We start from the raw sequence: 21044 nt of genomic DNA on the forward strand, positions 1-21044 counted from the left end.
TTTTTTTTTTGGGAAACCACATAATGATCTTTTCTAATATTTACGTGTTATATATAACGCAAACCTAAAAAATTGAGGATGTCATCTTCTAAAAGAAAAAAATTTAAGGGGCATTTGGTCGACAATATATCATTTTTAGTTTCTGAGTGAAATAATTAAATAATTGATGATGATGGGATTATCCACACAAACTCAAAAATTTAGGGAAGATGTTTAATTGTTTATAAAGATTTTGAGGATCAAAGGAGATTTATTCAAATTACCCTTTTTGTTAAGTGTTACTATTTGTGTTCAAGGCTGCGAAATGATTTGCTTGAGAGAATCAAACTTACCAATAGATTTCAAATTAGAAACTGAAATTTGTTGACTGAAGCATTGAATTACCGTCAAATGTAGTGAATATCCGTAGCTTTGTAGTCATATCCTTCGATCTAGTGGCGTCTTCTCCTCCACATAAAATGTATCTTCGTCTTCAAGAACTTAAATTTCATTCATATTCAAACTCTTTCTCTCTCTCTAAATACATATACCCGCCATCTTTTAGCCTTTTGGGTTGGGAGGGTTTTTTTTTTCTTTTTTCTTTTCCAACTTGAGCTTTGAGTATCCATCGTCAGTAACAGTGATTAATCATCTTATACCGTAGATTTTTTGAAGAGGCTTTAGTGCTAGCCACAAGACCCTTTTCAAACACGGTGTCAAGAATCGAATCCCTGATTAGATGTTTAAGGAATTCAAACCAGGCCTTGTGGTTTGTATGGAGTGATTTTGATCCTTTTTATTTGTCACATGTGCTCTTTTTAACACGTCATTTCCAATTCTATCCTTATTAATTATAGTAAACGTGAAGAGAAAGGAAATAAATAAGAGAAAATATATTAGCAGTTAATGTTCTATTTAATAAGGGTAAGAGTGGAAGATTTTATCTATTTAATACTCCTTTTTGTATGTGAAAAACTCCTACAAATTACAAATAATAATCACTAGATAGCTAAATCCTAAATGCAACTAACAGTCTGAGTGTTTATTAATCTACGCACATGTTCATATCTCATTGATGCAGTACTTAAGAAATCAACTCACCAAAACAATAATAATATTAATTATAATTGATTCACCAAATCAAGATGGAAGAGTAGATTTACAACATCTACATCCAATAAAAGGGTAGATTTACAACAGGAAAGGTAACATAATATAAAGCAAAAAAAAATCATCGAAATTAAAATTAAAAAAATTTAAATAGAAATTAGCACCGCTCATTGTAATTGTGGGAAAAAAAAAAAGAATGAATAATAAGAATGTTCAGTATATTGTTGATATTGCGATATATAGATGATATATTTATTTTTGTGATCCATAATATTTCAAATATTACGAAAGATTATGGTCCATTTTTCTTTGCCGCTTCCTAATATATGTGTATATATATACTCGCTGGCTCGCAGCTAATAGTGCTTCTCCCCCAACCTTCTCCTCTGAAACTTCGAAGCCTGGTCATCAATGGAGCCCACAAAAGCTCTAACCATCTTCCTCATTGGGCTGTCTACCCTCATCAGATTCTCCCTCTGTAGAGAAAATCACTTCTCTCCATCTCTCCCCACTGGCCATTATGAAAAAGCCCTTCTCAGACTGGACCACCTCAAGACCTCCATTAAAGTTGCTTCCCCATCTCCTTTTACTTCAACCCCATCACCGGTAATATGATTGATTCCTCTGTTCCAAACATCACATTATAGCTTGATATAATCTATATATATATTTATACATTTGATGAATGTTTTCTTGCAGGGTGAGAACAAGGCAGGGGTATTTCTGCCCACCTCGTACGGTGCGGATCCAACGGGAAAATCAGACAGCACGGAAGCGATTCTTAAAGCCATACAAGACGCCACCAGAATTCCCACTAAGAAACGTCACTTGATGCCTGGTGTCACCGATCTGGGTGGTGCTCGGATTGATCTTCAGGGCGGAAACTACCTCATCAACCACCCCCTAAGGCTGCCGGCCACCGGATTCGGCAACCTCGTGGTAAGCGGTCATGTTCTTGGTTATTCGGCCACGTGGTACTGTTTGGTATATGAATGGGAAAACGAACTGGTTTAGTCCAACATGATTTGGTAGATTTTGGAAGAAAAAGAGTGCCCTTTGATCACGTATTTCTTCAGTTTGAATTTTATTAACCAGGCGATTTTTGTCTTTTTTCTTTTGGACAGATCCATGGTGGAACTATAAGAGCTTCAGAGAATTTCCCACCAAATGCGTATCTGATTGATTTATCAGAAACGTCAAACAAAGGAAAGCAAACCCAGAAAGCTTCACCAAATCCTTCACAATACAACTATGAGTATATAACCCTCAAGGATCTTTTGTTAGATTCAAACTTCAAAGGAGGAGGCATTTCAATAATAAACTCACTCAGAATCTCCATACAGAATTGTTACATCACTCACTTCACCACCAACGGGATTCAAGTCCAAGGAGGCCATGAAACCTTTATCCACAACACCTTCCTCGGCCAGCACATCACCGCCGGAGGCGACCCAGACGAGAGGAGCTTCTCCGGCACCGGGATAACCCTCGCCGGCAACGACAACGTCGTCACCGACGTCGTTGTGTTCTCCGCCTCCGTAGGCATTATGCTTTCTGGTGAAGCCAACACAATTTCTGGTGTACATTGCTACAACAAAGCCACTTCATTTGGAGGCACAGGGATTTATCTGAAACTTCCTGGTTTTACCCAAACCAGGATTGTGCATTCATACATGGATTACACGAGTATTGTTGCTGAGGATCCAGTTCAGCTTCACATCTCAAGTAGTTTCTTCCTCGGAGACGCAAATGTTGTCCTGAAGTCAAAAAATGGGGTCGTGAATGGGGTCAACATCGTGAACAACATGTTTTCTGGGTCCAATTCCGGGGTTGACATTGTTCATTTGGATCAATCAAATGGACCTTTCAGGCAAATTGATCAAGTTCTGGTTGATGGAAACATGGTGAATGGGATGAACGTGAAGACCACAGTTGCAAGAGCATCTTCTAAAGGGAATGGAACCTCATGGACAGTTGATTTCAACAAAGTTTTGCTGTTCCCTAACCTTATCCGACATGTTCAATATTCATTATGCTCGTCGGATAACACATTCCCACAATCTGTTCTTAGAAATATGTCTCATAATCGTGTTGTTGTTGAGACGAACAAGGTTGTTCAGGCTCATGTTTATGTCACTGTAAATCAATGCAGTGATATATAAATCCAGGTGGCTTCTTGAAGGAGAGAAATCTGTACATAAACGCGGAGCTGATCTTTAATTTATCCATCTGCTTTTTTTTTTGGGGGACTTTTTTAATTTTTAAATGCTTGTTAATAATGAGACCAGCCAGTTCTGAGATGAGATTTGGAATGTGTCCAATCAGAATCTTGCAAGTTCATGTGCATTAATACTATATTAAGACTATATATCTTCTTCTTCTTCTTCTGCTGCTCTGTTCCTTTTTCCATGTGCTATAACAAAAGCATTTACTAAATTTAAGGTTGTCCCTTGTGCTTTACTTCTCAGATTTAGTATTGAAATTAATTAAATAGCGTCTGGTATCAGTTATTGTCAAGTCATGCAACTGTACTTCCTCCTTGGTTGCCTTACGCAATAACTATGATTCAGTTGGAAGAGATTGTTAGGCACATTTATCAACTTTTTATTTATTTATTACTATATATAGAGTTAATTAATAATATAATTGATTGAAAAGATAGATGTTTTTAAATTCATTGAATATTCAAATTCGGTGTCTTTACGTTGTTTCAATAAGAACCACCAATGAAGTCGCATTTAATTATTTTCAAGGCTAATGAATCATAAAGCAAAAGGAATAATAGTTTTATTACTAGTAATTACTAATTATGCAGAGAAAGACTCTTTTATGTGTCTTTCTTTAATTTTGACCCAAGCCTTGAAACTTAAGAGGTGTTTGGCATCACATAAAAATACTTTTAAAAAATATTTTTTCATAAATCGAAATAAATTCTTTTATATATTTATTTTGTATATCGTAAAATTACTTTTGAAACTATGTTTATTCAAACATCTTGTTACTCATATAATCTTAAAAATAGATGTTTTTAGAAGTACTGTTATAATTATTGACTATTGAGTGAGTGCTTTTTTCCCCCCAAGGACAGAGTGTCCTTTTGAATGACACCCGTTTGCTTGGGGGGAAAAAAGCGACTTATTAAATGTTACCCACCTGTAACTTGGAATATCCAATGAACATTCAAATTCGGCGCCTTACGTTGTTTCAATGGGAACGCCCAATGGAGTCGCGTTTATTTTCAAGGTGAATAATGAATCATAAAGCCAAAAAAAAAATTATATTTTTTTTTCTCAATCTTTAATTTGATACTTATGTATTTTTTATCTTATTTAAATCTTTAATTTTATTCTATTAATATTGGTAGTCTTTGTTCAAAGATTAAGAAGTTTCTATTAAATAATTTAATTAAAAGAAAAAACATATAGGTCTTAAATTAAAAAGAAAAAATATATATGCACCTCTCGTATGATTTTTTCCTAGTAATTATGCAGAGAAAGAATTTTTTTATGTGTCTTTCTTTAAATTTGACCCAAACGTTGAAACTTAAGGGGTGTTTGGAAACATTCAGAATCACTTTTCAGAAGTACTTTTTTGTAAATTGAGATAAATTTCTCTACATATTTACTTCGTATATCGTAAAAGTACTTCTGAAACTATAATTTTATTCTAACCCAAACACCCTCTTAATCTTATGATCTAAATGCAAACAGTAACCAATCTGATAACACGTTGGTGCACTCAACACACCAAAAGAATGATTTTACAAAGGAAAAAATTCTCACGCTTTAATTAAAAAAATAATAAGAATGATGCTAGATAAAAATATATACTCCCTCCCATTCTAAATACATGAGTTGGTTACTTGAAAGTTTATTTTGGTTCTAAATAAAAAATTTTAATTCATTCTGTCTTCTAATTTTATATTTTTCCCCCAAACCATTGCACATGTTAGGAAATTTTTATTGAGAAATAGTTTAATGATTAAAGATGATATTAACACGTGCTAAGGAATAGTTTAACATGTTAAGAGGTGTCCCAGATTTAAAATTTTTGTTTTCAAACCATGCATCTATACTGATTACATATATTAAGAAGTTTCTATTAAGAAATAGGTTAATGATATTAACATATATCTTTTTAACAAATATTACCTTCGGTCTTAGTTACAAAAACATCCTTTATATAAAAGAGATCTTATAATTAGAATCCGAGATACTAGTTAAGTTAATTAATTTCTTTAATGTGTGTAAATTAGTTATTCAACGAATCAGGTGATCTGACATGGTAGAAAAATGTTTGTGTTTCATGCTCTCTCACTTGAGATGGCCCACGGAAGAGATTTTGGTCGTTGATTTGAAATTGAAGGGTCAAGAGTTGAAATGCGCCTTTGCTTTACCGTTACCACAATTCAGGGAACGCAGCCTTCTAAACACAACAATGATGAGAAGGTAATTGCTCAAATTGAGAGGCGTGAGAGAAGAAGGGAATTTAATTTCAAGTTTGAAAATGAAAGTTGAAACATCAAATCTCAATTAATTAATTAGTGATTATCATATTAATTGAAAAGAGAGTTGGTGAAATACTGAACCCACTCTCCTTGAATAACACAACCAATTTCAACACCTTAATTAATAATCAAACACTTGTTGCAACCTTACGTTGAATTTTTAGGAGCCAAATTCGCAGTGGAATTCTATTTTCATTACTACTCCTCCGGTCCTAATTATAAGACCCAATTGACTTATTTGAGGAGATTAAGGAAGTAAGTTAAGTTGGTTATTTATAATAAATAAGTGTTGTCATTCCTAAAATATCCTTACTAATTAAGTATATTGGTTAAAACTATCATTATTAGAAGGATTATCTTGGAAAAAAATGCATAAATATAAGAGACAAAATGGATTGGGTCTTATAATTAGGACCAAATAAAAAGTCAAATTGGGTCTTATAATAAGGACCGGAGGAGTATATAATCTTGACTACATTTTATAAATTTTTTAATTAAAAATGGTTACAATTACTAAGAGCCCCACCTCATGGGATTTAATTTCTACATCATTAACACGTGTACGCATATAATTGTGTGTGTGAACAGGACATTCCAGGAATTAACTTTTCTTGTTACTAAATTCTCACACTGCAGATTTTGGTAGATGAATGTTGTATTTTAATTATGCGTGCATGTTTAATGGGTTGGTAGAAATATTTCAGCAAACAAGTTTAAGAAAGTTGTACTGGAATAATCTATTGTAAAAGTCGAATTAAGATTGTTGTAGACACCGCAGATATGGTGCGTGATTTATGGATTAAAATCCAAGACATTATGTCAGCAATTTATACAATAAGATATTGGCGGTGCCGGTGACCATTCCTTCAACTCTAAGACTACGAGTAATGATTAGCGTTGATATTTATTTATTACTATATCTAATTACTAATATAAAATTTCGTTTGACTTTTATTTTGGTCATAAATATGAGACTCCAATTCACTTTGTTTCTCATAGTTATCTATTTCTTTATCAAGATAGTCTTTCTAATAATGATAGTTTCAGTTAATACATTTGATTAGCAAGGATATTTAAAAAAAATAACACCTATTTATTACTCCCTCCGTTTCTTATTATAAGAGACATTTGATGCTTATGGCATGTTCCCATATATAATAGACACTTAAAAGTTGTCTCTATTTTTTTGTATTGATTTCCTATTTTACCCCTATTTATTTTGTCTCCAACTCATACTCTCTCTTCCTCCCACTTCTCTTTCTTTTAATAATTTAATTGTTCTCTCTCATACTCTCTTTATTAATGGGGGCATTGTTGGAAAAAATATTATACTTTTTACACATTAATTGTCCTCAACTAATTTTAACTGTTTTTTTTATCAACGTAATTTGGTTATTTGTCTCTTATAATAAGAAACGGAGAGAGTATAAAATAACTAATTTAATTTATTTTTTAAATCTTTTCTAATTAGTTAACTAACTTTTATATTTAGGATTAAAAGCAGTAATATTACACTTCTTTTTTTTACCAGCCCTACTTATAGGACACAAATAAATATATCCATCGCACGCCTAACTGGTATGGGTTCCGATTTATGACCTTTATTGCTAAAAAAGGATTTTGTGCCCATGCTCATCAGTGTCAAATGTTCACAGTCCAAAAATAATTTCAACTGTTGAGATTTAAAATTTTTAGTTGATGATTTTTAAATAATAAGATCGTTTTTTAAAGATAGACTGTTAATAAATTATATTTTTTTTAAATTTCGTATCTATCAAAATAATTTTTTTCAACAAAAAAATTGGACAATTCAAATTCGGTGCCTAAACTCAATCCCATGATCAAATGGTCATTCAATCACATAAAACCAACAATAAACACCACACAAACAAGGTATTCCTCTTGGTCCATAATATAAGAAGTTGGTTAATTTTTATCACATACTAAGAAATAGAAGTCTAATCATTAAATTTGTCCTAAAATGATAGAGTTTTTTTTTTATACCTAAAAAATAATAAAGTTGTCTTCAATGTTACCCTTCTATTATATCTCATCTTGAAAACATTACATTAATTATCTTGATAATATTTTAGTTTTTGAATCACAATTTTCTTCTAATAAACATCTTATATTATGAACTAAAGGGAGTACAAAATAGTGTCTAGTGTTACACAAGGATAAGAGTCCTCATAATATTTTACTTGTTGGAATTTGATATTTAATATAGTCTGCTACTCCAGACTCTAATATTCCCTTCTTATTTTCAAGCCACATCATGAATTATCATTTTTTGCTTTGAATTCCCATCATTTCCAATTTTTCCCCATTCTCTATTCTTTTTTTTGGGCCAAAATTCTACTATTTTTAATTAATTATTGTTGGGTAAATCTCCCGATGAAATTTTTTTATTTATAAAATTTGAACTTCAACCTTATTCAAAGAGAATCAAGTCCTTTCTATTAAATTCAAGTATTAATTTTTTTCCATTCTTTATAATTGAATATTAATATAAGAAAAACTATTAGTAATATTTCGCATGCAATTTCAAAACAATTCTCACTAAAAATTTGATCTTAGTATCAATATTTTTTATACACATTTTGAGATTTTGTAATTATTTTTATATAATAATACTTTTTAATATATATTGTGCATTAAATTAAAACTTTAAATTAATAATTATACTGAAATTTTACGTGTATTAAATATAAAAATCACGCAATAATTTTTTTTTTTGGGTTACAAAGGAGGCAAAGGCCCAAAACAAGATACAAAACTAAATAGGAGGGGATATAGATCCCAAGCACTCTTCAGACACAACGCGTCTCAGGTGAAAAGGACAAGTAGCCAAGAGGATGGTCTTGGATAACCCCTCCTTTGCAAGCGAGTCTGCAACTCAGTTTTGCCGTCGAGAAATATTCAAGATTTTGACCTCCCACTGGAGCTTCAGCAAATTCAATATCTGAGTAATGACAAGGCTGTAGATATACTTGTTCCTATTTCCCGTAATCATGTCAACCACATTTCTTGAGTCAGATTCAAGAATTATTTTTTTAAACCCCATATCCCAAGCCAATTTAAGACCTTCATACACAGCCCATTCCTCCGCCTCAAGAGCACTGCACGAACCAAGAGCCTGAGAAAATCCTGCAATCCAGTTCCCACACTTATCCCTTATCACCCCGCCACAACTTGCTCTGTTAGAAGAAGCTGACATTGCTCCATCTACATTGACCTTTATCCAATCTACTGGGGGCGTCTGCCATGTAACCGAGATACTAGATGTTGGTTGATTACCCACAGTGGATCTGTCATTTATGTGCACAAATAATTTCCAGGTATGCATAATAACAAGAGCAGGGTTTGCTGGTTTCACAAAATCTTCTGAGAAGACTGTATTGTTCCTCCAAAACCAAAGTTTCCAGCAAGCAACTCCCCAGACTAGACTCCATCCTGAAGACCATTGACTTCCTAATTATTTTTTGAGATTCAAGGCCATCCAATCTCTCAAAGATGCAGCAAAGAAGGCATTATGAAGAGTGCTTGGGATCTATATATATATACGTGTATCACAAGGAGTCCAGTAAGTACTGTTTAACTTCTTTGGGGCCACCAGGGAGCCTGATTATATTCGGCCCATTGGGCCACCTGAATTTCTAGAATGGCCATATTAATTTCTAGTTATAACTTGTGGTTCGCCAAAATAAACAAATTTTTTTTTTGCCGAACTAAAATAAAATATGTGATTAAGACTTGAAATCAACCTTTCACTTTCTTTGCCATATCACCCTCCCTCTCTCATTCTCTTTATTGATTTTTTTTTTTTCATTTCATCTTGTAGCAGATTAAATTCTTTATTCACTTTATAGATAAACATGTGCTCCAAATTTGAATTATTTACCGTTGAAATAAACTTTTTCTTTTCTCTATTAATAATATATAGATACTTTTTTTTTGCCAACAAATAGTAGACATACCAGTTAAGTGCTAGTCAGTTGGCTGCCGTACATAATTAGGCTATACTATTCGTAATAATGTAGAGATGGTATGGTTTGTTATCCAGTTTATATTAATATACTGATAGTTAATAGTTAATGTAGAATCTAATTAAAGAGTTAATATTAATCATATATATATGATCTATTTTATATGTTTGTCAATTTTTTTCAAATTAAACATATTGATATTTTCTCAATAATACTCAAATAGGAGAGAAAAAAACATATCATATTAATTAATTTAATTTAACCGACATATTTAATCTACTCAAATTAGTTAATTATACAGAGTATATTATATATGCTATTATTAATGATTTTGTAAATTATCATCACATTCATATACCATACATTTCAGTCTATTTAATCAATTTATTTGCAAATGAGTTTAATTAAATTTTCTCGCCTAAGATGTAATTTTCTTCCCGGGAATATTTTGGCCTACTCTCAATTGGCGAGAATTTCCCGGGGAATAGTTGAAGTTCCTCCGTCTTGGATCTTGTTATCAATTTCTCTCGTCTTACTCAATCATCACTACTAACATACTACTTGTTCGTTCGTTCCTCTGGGAAAAAGCTATCCATTCATGCATGTCACTCTCAGGTAACGATCGAAAATGGCGAGCTCCTCTTCTTCCTGTCGGCTGCGGATCAATCATCGGTGAGCATTCCCCTTCCCCTTTAGAAATTACATTTTCCGTTTGGCATTTGTAGGTTCTTAATCGCGGGGACACGACATCATAGCCTGCTTGTATGTTCTACTTGTATAGTTGTGTTTCTTGTTTGTGTATTACGATCTAGGAAGAAGCCTTCTTTGAGTCTAAGCAAGCGTAGAAAGCAAATATCAAACTACAAATTCCTCCCACCTATCGCTCCCTGACCTAACGTCTCTTAGACTCAAACCCACGACTTCCCAACTCACGGTTTGGTGGATGATCTTACATTCGCTCACAAGCTGGACATTGATATTCCCATCTCAACCTACAATGTCTTATAAAACCCACTTCTCTTATACTCTTACCACCTGCTCTCTGTATTCTGCTGCGTCCCTTCTTGCTTGCCATGGCCTCAAACACCATGGCTGGCTTAATCACTGGTTCTCATTCCCATTTTTCCAATGACTCTGATGAGGTACTATTGATGGTTCTAATTGCATGTTTTGATTATGTGAAAAACTTGCACAACAGAAAGGGTTTGTTTCATGCTGGTTTCTTATATGTGGTTACCATATTCTTGTTTTCCTTTTTTGCCAGCATCGGCCTCCCATCCGTCAACCTTCATCAAAAGTTTGTCGTGTTTGTGGGGATGAGATTGGATACAAGGAAGATGGAGAGCTGTTTGTGGCTTGCCATGTGTGTGGATTTCCCGTTTGTCGTCCCTGTTATGAGTACGAAAGAAGTGAAGGGAGCCAGTGCTGCCCTCAATGTAATACTCGCTACAAGCGTCACAAAGGTTAGCATAACCCTGTGATTTCTTTCATTATTGGTTGTTATAAGTTAATTTTGTTAGCGAACATTAGGACATAACTTACGCAAGTTGCCTCCTGGCAGGTTCTCCTAGAGTGATTGGGGACGAAGAGGACAATTTTGATGCTGATGATTTTGATGATGAGTTTCAGATTAAGAGTCGACATGATGAAACAGACAAGCAGCATGATGTTAATCATATGGTAATCTCTGCATAAGATAGAATATATATAGACGATATGTTGTGTTGTGCTATCTTTTTTTTAGCTAGTAAGGTTTTGTTTCATTACTTAAGCAGTTAGAAGCCTGTTGCATGGTAGTAGTCATAGCAGAAGAGACCTTCTGAATAACAGTCTCAATTTCCTGAAATATCAAAGATCATGCGATTTTCAAAACATGCAAACATGCTGAGACTTTTATGATTCTAATCTCTCCAAGTCCAACTATAGTAGATGTGTCGCAACTTTCCAATGCAAAAAAAAATAATGAAATATTTCTTGACACATTGGTAGGATTCCTTTAAGACAACACCAATTAGTTTCTACCTGCCATATAATGTAACTAGTTTCATATAGGTGATATGACCAAAAAGATTACCAAAAAAAAAAAGAAAAAAAAAAAGGAGTCTGGCCAGCCTAGTTATAATTGCTGAGACTGGCCTTCTTGTCCTCCTTTAGGTGGTGTTTGGTGCATTTATATCCTAATTTCCGAGGAACTGGAAATATATATATATATATATATATCTGTGTATATGTGAAATATAAATTATAATCCCTAAATTATTTGGAACACAAGCGATATGCAAATTTTATAAACTTCGTACTAGTTATTTCCAAATATCTTATAAATAACTTTTCAGGTACTTGGGAAATTAAATTTCCCCTATATAAATCGGCACTAAATTTTTACAGATGATGTTTTAAGAGCTATGTTATTTTGGCTGTACCAGTTAATTGAATATAAACAATAAAGGGGACTCTGAAGATATTGTGATTTTTACAGGATACTGGAGACTCTAATCATCATCAGTGGCAACCTAATGGACAAGCTTTCTCTACCGCTGGAAGTGGTATGAATTCTTCTCTTTTTTATTTATATATATTTTGGAAAGAATCCATGAATTGTGATGCTACATTCCTAATTACATTACATGATCCTTTGTGGGGTATTCTCTTTTACCTATATATAATATATGCATTTCTGAGTTTGTCTCCTGTTCTGTAGTTGCTGGTAAGGATTTTGAGGGTGATAAAGAGTTCTACAGCAATGCAGAATGGAAAGAAAGGGTAGAGAAATGGAAAGTCAGGCAAGAGAAGAGAGGTCTAGTGAGCAAAGATGAAGGGAAAGATGACCAAGGTGAAGAAGACGACTACTTGTAAGTGGTCCTCTCCCAATTGCTCCTTCCATGATTTAAAGAACCCATCATCTGATGTACCAGCCTTCTTTTTCTCCTTGTATTCCACATCAATCAAAGAAATGAGGCATCAGTCCTCCTTTTCAATTCTTATTATAAATGACCATTTTGGAATTAACACCAATTCACAAGTTCAACTGTTGGCATTTGACTATTTTTCCTTATAGTTGTTGGTGAGAAAAGTTGTTTATTTCCTGACACTAATTTTTTCTTTATTTATGGCACTTGGCAGTTTGGCTGAAGCTAGGCAGCCATTGTGGCGTAAGGTCCCAATACCTTCAAACCTAATCAACCCATATCGTATAGTCATTGTCATGCGGCTCATTATACTTATGTTCTTCTTCCGATTCCGTATCTTGACTCCAGCATATGATGCATTTCCCTTATGGCTTATCTCTGTAATTTGTGAAATCTGGTTTGCCTTATCTTGGATACTTGATCAATTCCCCAAATGGTTCCCTATCACTCGTGAAACTTACCTGGACCGGTTGTCCATAAGGTATGAGCGTGCAGGGGAACCAAACCGTTTAGCCCCAGTTGATGTATTTGTGAGTACTGTTGACCCTTTGAAGGAACCTCCCATCATAACAGCAAACACAGTTCTATCAATCTTGTCTGTGGATTACCCTGTTGAGAAGGTCAGCTGCTATGTATCAGATGATGGTGCATCTATGCTTCTTTTTGATACACTCTCAGAAACTGCTGAATTTGCGAGGAGATGGGTTCCTTTTTGCAAAAAGTATAACATAGAGCCAAGGGCTCCAGAGTTCTATTTCTCTGAGAAAATTGATTACCTGAAAGATAAGGTGGAAGCCAGCTTTGTGAAGGAGCGTAGGGCTATGAAGGCATGTCTATAATTGGAACTAGAAAGCTTCTTTATGTTCTACTGTGGTATATACTAAGAACTTAAAAGCAATTTATGTTTATGCTCAATTTCAGAGAGAATATGAAGAATTCAAAGTGAAAATTAATGCTTTGGTGGCAAAGGCTCAGAAGAAACCAGAAGAGGGATGGGTGATGCAGGATGGTACCCCATGGCCTGGAAACAATACTCGTGATCATCCAGGAATGATTCAGGTTTGGTGATTACATCTTCAGTTGTTTCCGTGTGGCATGCATTCCATGAATTGGTGATTAAGGAACCATAAAGAGAGGAAATACCTTGCCTTTTTATGAATATCAGGTCCTCTAAGGAGGGGGGAAGGAAATATGATGAACATAAGGGCATTTTTTCTCAAAAAGAGGATAGTCTTATGAATTGGGGAATCTTTTGGCTTAAAAAAAAATAGTAAAGAACTGGGGAAAAGATTTAATGATTGGGATAGTTGGGTCTTTGCTGATATGTCTCAAGTGACTTTCCTTTGCAGGTCTATTTGGGAAGTGGTGGTGCACTGGATGTGGAAGGCAAGGAACTGCCACGACTTGTGTATATGTCTCGTGAAAAACGTCCCGGCTATCAACACCACAAGAAAGCTGGTGCCATGAATGCTCTGGTGAGTAATAAGACAACATTATATTGATTAATTTTTAATATCCATAATATTAGGAAAGCTGTTCTAACTCTTTCGGTGTTGTGTGTCCTCAAAAGGTTCGAGTTTCTGCTGTGCTTACCAATGCACCTTTCATGTTGAATCTGGATTGTGACCACTACATCAACAATAGCAAGGCTGTTAGAGAAGCCATGTGCTTTTTAATGGATCCTCAGTTAAGGAAGAAGATATGCTATGTTCAATTTCCACAAAGATTTGATGGTATTGATCGCCATGATAGATATGCCAATCGCAATACTGTTTTCTTCGATGTAAGACACTCCTCCAAACTTCAACTTGTCAAATATGTATAAAACGCATTTCATCCACTGACTTTTCACATTGATCTTCAATGCTGCTGTGGTTATAGATCAATATGAAAGGCCTTGATGGAATTCAAGGTCCTGTATATGTTGGTACTGGGACTGTTTTCAACAGGCAGGCTTTATATGGCTATGATCCTCCAGTATCTGAGAAGAGACCAAAGATGACTTGTGACTGCTGGCCTTCATGGTGTTGCTGTTGCTGCGGTGGATCAAGAAAGTCCAAGTCAAAAAAATCATCAGGAAGAGGAATCTTTAGCAAATTATACAGTAAGAAGAAGAAAATGATGGGGAAGAATTATGTTAGAAAAGGATCTGGGCCTGTTTTCGATCTAGAAGAGATTGAAGAAGGGTTGGAAGGTTACGATGAGCTAGAGAAATCATCACTGATGTCCCAGAAAAATTTTGAGAAAAGGTTTGGGCAGTCACCCGTTTTCATTGCTTCTACTTTGATGGAAGATGGTGGGCTTCCAGAAGGCATCAATAACCAATCATTGATTAAGGAGGCCATTCATGTCATAAGCTGTGGCTATGAAGAGAAAATGAATGGGGCAAAGAGGTAATCCCCTGAATCACACTGAGCTCGCTCCTTTTGTGATGAGATGAAAAACAAAATGGGTTTTGATGAAAAAACATTTATGCATGCCAAATGCATTTAATGTTTATCAGGAATTTATATACCAGATTATAGATAATTTGAGTTCCATGAATAGTAATAAACCATATTTTCTTGACAATTTTGTCTACACTGCAGATTGGATGGATTTATGGCTCGGTTACAGAAGATATCTTGACAGGGTTTAAGATGCATTGCAGAGGATGGAAATCAGTGTACTGCATGCCAAAGAGAGCAGCTTTCAAAGGATCTGCTCCAATAAATCTATCAGATCGGTTGCACCAAGTTCTGAGATGGGCTCTTGGTTCTGTTGAGATATGCCTTAGTCGTCATTGCCCATTGTGGTATGGCTACGGGGGAAAATTGAAATGGTTAGAAAGGCTGGCTTACACTAACACCATTGTTTACCCATTCACCTCCATCCCACTACTTGCATATTGTGTAATTCCAGCTGTGTGTCTTCTGACCGGAAAGTTCATCATACCTACTGTAAGTACAGAATTATTAAATTTGACTTATAAGAATACTTAATGAACTTGATTGCCACTATGATTATAATATACAATGCACAGATTGACCACTTATTCTCAGGTTGGGACTGGTCCATAAATATCTGTGGCCAATAAGATAAGTCAGTGGTTTAGAATATGCTTATATTTTTTAGTAAATTTATTTAGAAGCCAACCAACATTTCATGGGCTTGGTAGAGTAAATTATTTACTGCAGATTACAGGTAATATTGCTATTAGATACATCATACATATATTCTGACTGAATTTTTTTCTTGTGCAGTTGACAAACTTTGCTAGCGTTTGGTTTATGGCTCTATTTATCTCCATCATTTTAACTGGTGTCCTAGAGCTTCGGTGGAGTGGGGTGAGCATTACAGACTGGTGGCGTAATGAGCAATTCTGGGTCATCGGAGGTGTTTCTGCCCATCTTTTTGCTGTTTTTCAAGGTCTTCTCAAAGTTCTTGCTGGAGTGGATACCAATTTCACAGTCACAGCAAAGGCAGCAGAGGATGCTGAGTTTGGGAGCTCTATCTCTTCAAGTGGACCACTCTTCTCATCCCACCCACCACTCTAATAATTCTGAATATGGTGGGAGTTGTGGCTGGAATCTCTGATGCCATCAACAATGGCTCTGGCTCTTGGGGACCCTTATTTGGGAAGCTATTTTTTTCCTTCTGGGTTATTGTTCACCTCTATCCTTTCCTCAAAGGTCTGATGGGAAGGCAAAACAGGACTCCTACCATTGTTGTCCTCTGGTCAATTCTTCTAGCATCAATCTTCTCATTGATTTGGGTCCGGATCGATCCCTTCTTACCCAAGCAAACCGGTCCAATTCTCAAACAATGTGGGGTAGATTGCTAGGGCAGTGGAGGCAAGTGAAAATTTGTTCACAGTTCGTATTTGCTTCCTGGCTTTTGTGCTTGGATGTTTTTCTTGATTTGAGTCGTTACCTTTCTGAGAAGAGTTATCAGGGTGAGTTATCAGTGTATATAGTTTTCATGGAGATGTACTGTTATCATCAGAATGGACCCCGGGAGACATGTCCATCTCAAAAGATACAAAATGATATGGCAGCCAATGTTGTTTTATAGTGATAGGAATACTAGAACTTCTCTTCTTATACTGCAAGGTTATTGTATTGAGATCAGATTTGAAATAATATTCGCTTTCAATGAAGCTGCTTCTCTGTGCATCTTGGTTCCTGGGATCTTTGCCATATTGTAAAGCACTCCTGTCAGTTTTTATATGGGAGATTCATTGTTTCATTAATTTTATATTTTTCTTCAAGAGTTGAACGTCGCTCAGAAGCAGGGAAAATTCTAAAACATGAAATGAATAGTAAATCGTAATTTAAAAATAAAGGAAATCAATTTAATAATATAATTAATAGAGGCTCAAATTGCTGAACAGTTCCTAAAAGGTTTAAAACAATCGAATGCTTAAAACTCAAGAAATGAAAAAAGAAAATGATGGCAAGTTGCAGTGTCCCCTCGCCGCGGGTGATGAGAAAAGAAAGGAAGAGGCTTTTGGGAAGTGCTGAGAGAGAGAGAGAGAGAGCAGAAGCATCTGCATTAGTGCCTTCAATTATTGTTCACTTTCTATCACATCAAACTTCACTTAAAATTTTGGCCCTTATAAAACAAGTTCACAATCATCGTTCATTTTATTTTTGTTTCAGATAGTATGAGCAACTTGTATTATTAATATGTAATCTTCTTTATGGACTGAAAATTGGGAAATAATGAATCAATGTAAAGTAATTTTATCCAACTTATGATTACTTCAATTTTTTTATATTCATTGGATGTGTTTGGGAAAGCAACATGAAATTTGAGGTTGCCTTTTTCTTAAAAAAAAATTCAGATTTATCTAAACAATTGTTTATTTTATAGTTGGTATGGTAAACAAATTGTGTCTATGTGTACACATGTTCTAATACATTCTAAAACAACTCGAACTTTATTGTTTACTATATATTCTTTATATTACTTTTAAAAACATGGGCATAAAATTATATCTGCAGTCCTCATATTTTAAAATTTTAAAATTATGGTTCTGATATAACTACATATAATCATGGAAGTAATCATAGATGCATGTGTGTGGGGAGATCACATGAGGGTGCTTTTGAAGCGCATAAACAAAGGGGAAGACAATTGTGGATTATCATGTAAGCATATCCACACCCATCAATCCCTTTCTATCACTAACATTTTGTTTTAATGTACATGACATTTAATCTGAAACATATATTTGAAACAAATAGGAAATATATATATATATATATTTTTTTATAACTCACGTACCTATTGTAAGCCCAAAATACAATAATATTCATACTTTAGGTTATGTTGAAAAATGAACCAAAAAATACGTGTTTGATTACTGATAAATAACTTGTGATTATATATATATAATTCTCTAATTTTACAAATATCAATTTAGTTTATCATAAAGGATAAACATTCATAATTTGGACGTTTATCCTTATAGATTACTGGGAGTGCTCATCCTTAGGATAGACTTAACATAATCCAAATATATACGCAGACTAGTTTTATATTTGGATGTTTATCCGTATCAAAATTGTCCTCCGCAACTATACTTCCACTTGAAGACTTCGATTGCAAGCTCAGTAGTTTAGTTTTTTTTTTTTTTTAAAAAAGAAAGAAGTTAATTTAACTATTTAAGTGAAATAAATAAAAAAGAATTGAGACTAGCAAATATAGGTAGTCTCAATCCTTTTACCGGACTTAAAAAAATAATATTGATGCTCTTTGCTTTTGGCGCCTTCATTGATAAAATAAATCTTTAAATAGCATGAGAGTTTGAAACTTGGCAAAAGACCATCTTTATTTATTTATTTTTGGGAGATAATAACCATTTCTTAAAATTAGTCAAACTCAACTAATTTAATTTGAGCTTAATAAGAAAAAAATATGTTTATTTAATTATTGAAAGGGTGTGAGAATTTTTTTTTTAATTAAAAGGGTAGGTACTCACGATATGAAATTATAATTATAAGCAGAATAGAACCCGTAACTTTCTATTTATGAGGGAGTATTAAAAGCGCTAGGCTATAAGACTTTTGACCAAAAGGATGTGAAGTCTTAACCAGTGATGATGATTAGTTAGATGGTGACTAGTTAAAATAGGAAGCAAATGCACTTTTTTTTAAAAAAAAATTACTCTCTTTAATTCTAAATGTGAGGGTTAACAAAAGAAATTGTTTTAGTTATAACTATAAAATCTTAATGTGTTTATCTTTAAAATTTATAATTTTGTTTTTCAAATTTTACCTATTAATTACACATATTAAGCAGGTTTTCATCAAATGAGTAATATCTAATACAAATGAAATGATTAACATTAGTACTTTTTTAAATAAATGATTAACTAAACTAATTTTTTTAATTTTTTAATTTCTACAAAATAATGATTTAATTTTTATATTTAGAATCAAAGGTACATTTGGCAAAAAGCAAAAAAAAAAAAAAGAATAAATCGAAACTTAAATTTATTATGAGTTTTAATATTTTGTTTCTATACCTTTAGAATTTTGACTACTTACCATTAAAATTTTGATATGTTGCCTCCCCTATTCTTAAGTTCTAAAATTTTGTATTTTTTGTTGCAGCATTGTGATTCAATGAAACTAGGCTTTTTTTTTTTTTTTTTAGTTTTCTTTTTCAAGTGTAAAAGATTGAGAGTATAACACTTTTTTTTTTTAAAATAACTCATCATTTTCTCAAATCATTTTGAATTTGTGATTAATCTCTCAAAAATATTAACATTGAAAACCCTTTCAATAAATACGCTAATTAGTATTTGACCCTGTATTAATTTCTTTATGGAGAGATTTGAGACTAATTCCTGTAATTAGTATCTCAACCAACCAATTAACAAGTATAATGCGGGGATACCCCTCAGTTGGACACCCATACACATACGGTTCACGTGATGAATCAGCTACATCAACTTTCTTCCATCAAATCATTTTCTGATTGGCCATCTCCTGCAGTTAGTGTTTTTGCTTTGGCTCCGATCATCCAACCCCATGTGTCGTCTTCTCCATGGCCTCCTCTTTCTTTATCTACCTTCCCTCCCTGCTTCCCCTGCTTCCCTCGTCCCCCTCATGGCCGATTCTCCTTCTCCTTCTCCTTCTCCCTCCTCCATGACCACCACCACCACCACCACCCTCCACCATCCCTCCTCCGCCTTCAATCTCACTCTCCTCATCGCCGCCATTGTCTGCGCCTTCCTCTGCGCCCTCGGCCTCAACACCATGCTCCACTGCGTCTTCCAATGCGCCGTCACTGAACCGCTCCAGTGGATCGCCTCCCGCCGAATCAATTCCGGCCTCAAGAAGAAAGACATGGTGGCTCTCCCGACTTCCACTTATTACGCCAACCCTACCTCTTCGTCTTCTACTGCAACTTCTGCTTCTAATTGTGCGATTTGCTTGGCGGATTTCTGCGACGGAGATAGAATTAGATTCCTCCCAAAGTGCAGTCACACATTTCACGTGGCCTGTATCGATAAGTGGTTGCTTTCTCATTCATCTTGCCCAACTTGCCGCCATTTTCTGAAATCCTCGAGTGATTCACTTAACACCCTGCATCTTATGATACCATAGATATGTCTGTTTCAATTTTTGAATTATGGATGGTTTGATAGTGATCTTAGTACACAGTAGGTAGCTACCTATCCATGTTTTGATTCCTGTGGAGGGAATTTTTGCTTGCCTTAATCTTGTTTAACTAGTGTTAGTTCTTCATTATGTGTGTTTGAGTAACATAATAATACTCGCAACTTTGAATTATGTTATCTTGGTGGTTTGAATCGGATCTAACTTCAAAGAAGTTGTAGGAAATCTAAATCGCAAGTGTTTTTGCTTTTAAAGATCTTGGCGAGATATGCCTGTGAACATGCCTACCAAGTGAAACTTAAAGTTGGACCCAAGTTTGACTTATGTGATCGATCGATCGATCGATCAATCAATCTCTCTCTCTTTTTTTTAATAGGTGCTCCTTCTCTTTTTTGTTGACAAGTATTTTCTTTTTAAAATATTTTTCAATTTTAAGATACTTTAGAGAATTTAAATATAACTAATGTTTTGACTTAACTTAAAATGCTAATGTTTTTAACTTAAAATGCCAATCACGCTATCAAAATTACTTGCAACTAACTAATGATTAAGATTAGACATTAAGAAGCTAAAGCTAAACTGTAATTTTAGAAAATGGTTGAATTTGGAAAGAAGTTGGGATTTGGGCTAATACAGACATTTTAATTTCTTGCTTTTTTTATTTTAACAAATAAAATCCTCTTCCACTATAAAAGAGGGAATCCACCCCCATTTTGTTACTTTAGCATATAGAATACATAACCTTTTTATAAGAAGATATGTTCGGTGTCATGTGAGTTAGAAGCTTTTAATACTATTTCTTGTCTTTAATATAAGAGCCAGTATACTAATTTAAGTACATTAAAAAAATTAGTTGAGTTCGTTTTTTGTAATAAATATATGTTACCTTCCTAAAATGTCATCGCTAATTAAGTATATTAGTCAGAACGACTATTGCTATAAT

General features: G+C 34.2%; 3 protein-coding genes across 3 annotated transcripts; all 3 read left to right on the forward strand.

Moving 5' to 3' along the window:
* Nucleotides 1-1500: 1500 nt before the first annotated feature.
* Nucleotides 1501-3303, forward strand: LOC114718136 (polygalacturonase QRT3-like). Its single transcript, XM_028903396.1, has 3 exons — nucleotides 1501-1695; nucleotides 1789-2028; nucleotides 2214-3303. Exons 1-3 carry the CDS (start codon nucleotides 1501-1503, stop codon nucleotides 3249-3251), a joined length of 1473 nt encoding a protein of 490 aa, XP_028759229.1. The 3' UTR covers nucleotides 3252-3303.
* Nucleotides 3304-10615: 7312 nt separating this feature from the next.
* LOC114718134 (cellulose synthase A catalytic subunit 4 [UDP-forming]-like) lies at nucleotides 10616-16643 on the forward strand. The gene is given in 14 exon segments (XM_028903394.1): nucleotides 10616-10724; nucleotides 10847-11045; nucleotides 11144-11262; nucleotides 12062-12128; nucleotides 12284-12434; nucleotides 12706-13318; nucleotides 13413-13550; nucleotides 13841-13966; nucleotides 14062-14274; nucleotides 14373-14865; nucleotides 14868-14884; nucleotides 15080-15430; nucleotides 15734-15974; nucleotides 15977-16643. Coding segments are annotated over 14 exon segments (3135 nt in total). The 5' UTR covers nucleotides 10616-10655; the 3' UTR covers nucleotides 16315-16643.
* Nucleotides 16644-19472: 2829 nt separating this feature from the next.
* On the forward strand, nucleotides 19473-20295 carry LOC114718135 (RING-H2 finger protein ATL74-like). The gene has a single exon (XM_028903395.1). The coding sequence runs from the start codon at nucleotides 19511-19513 to the stop codon at nucleotides 20087-20089; it is 579 nt and encodes a 192-aa protein (XP_028759228.1). The 5' UTR covers nucleotides 19473-19510; the 3' UTR covers nucleotides 20090-20295.
* Nucleotides 20296-21044: the final 749 nt, after the last annotated feature.

Source organism: Neltuma alba, unplaced genomic scaffold (assembly GCF_004799145.2).
Source record: "Neltuma alba isolate B1F8T4 unplaced genomic scaffold, ASM479914v2 tig00011813_pilon, whole genome shotgun sequence".
NCBI classification, from domain to species: domain Eukaryota; kingdom Viridiplantae; phylum Streptophyta; class Magnoliopsida; order Fabales; family Fabaceae; genus Neltuma; species Neltuma alba.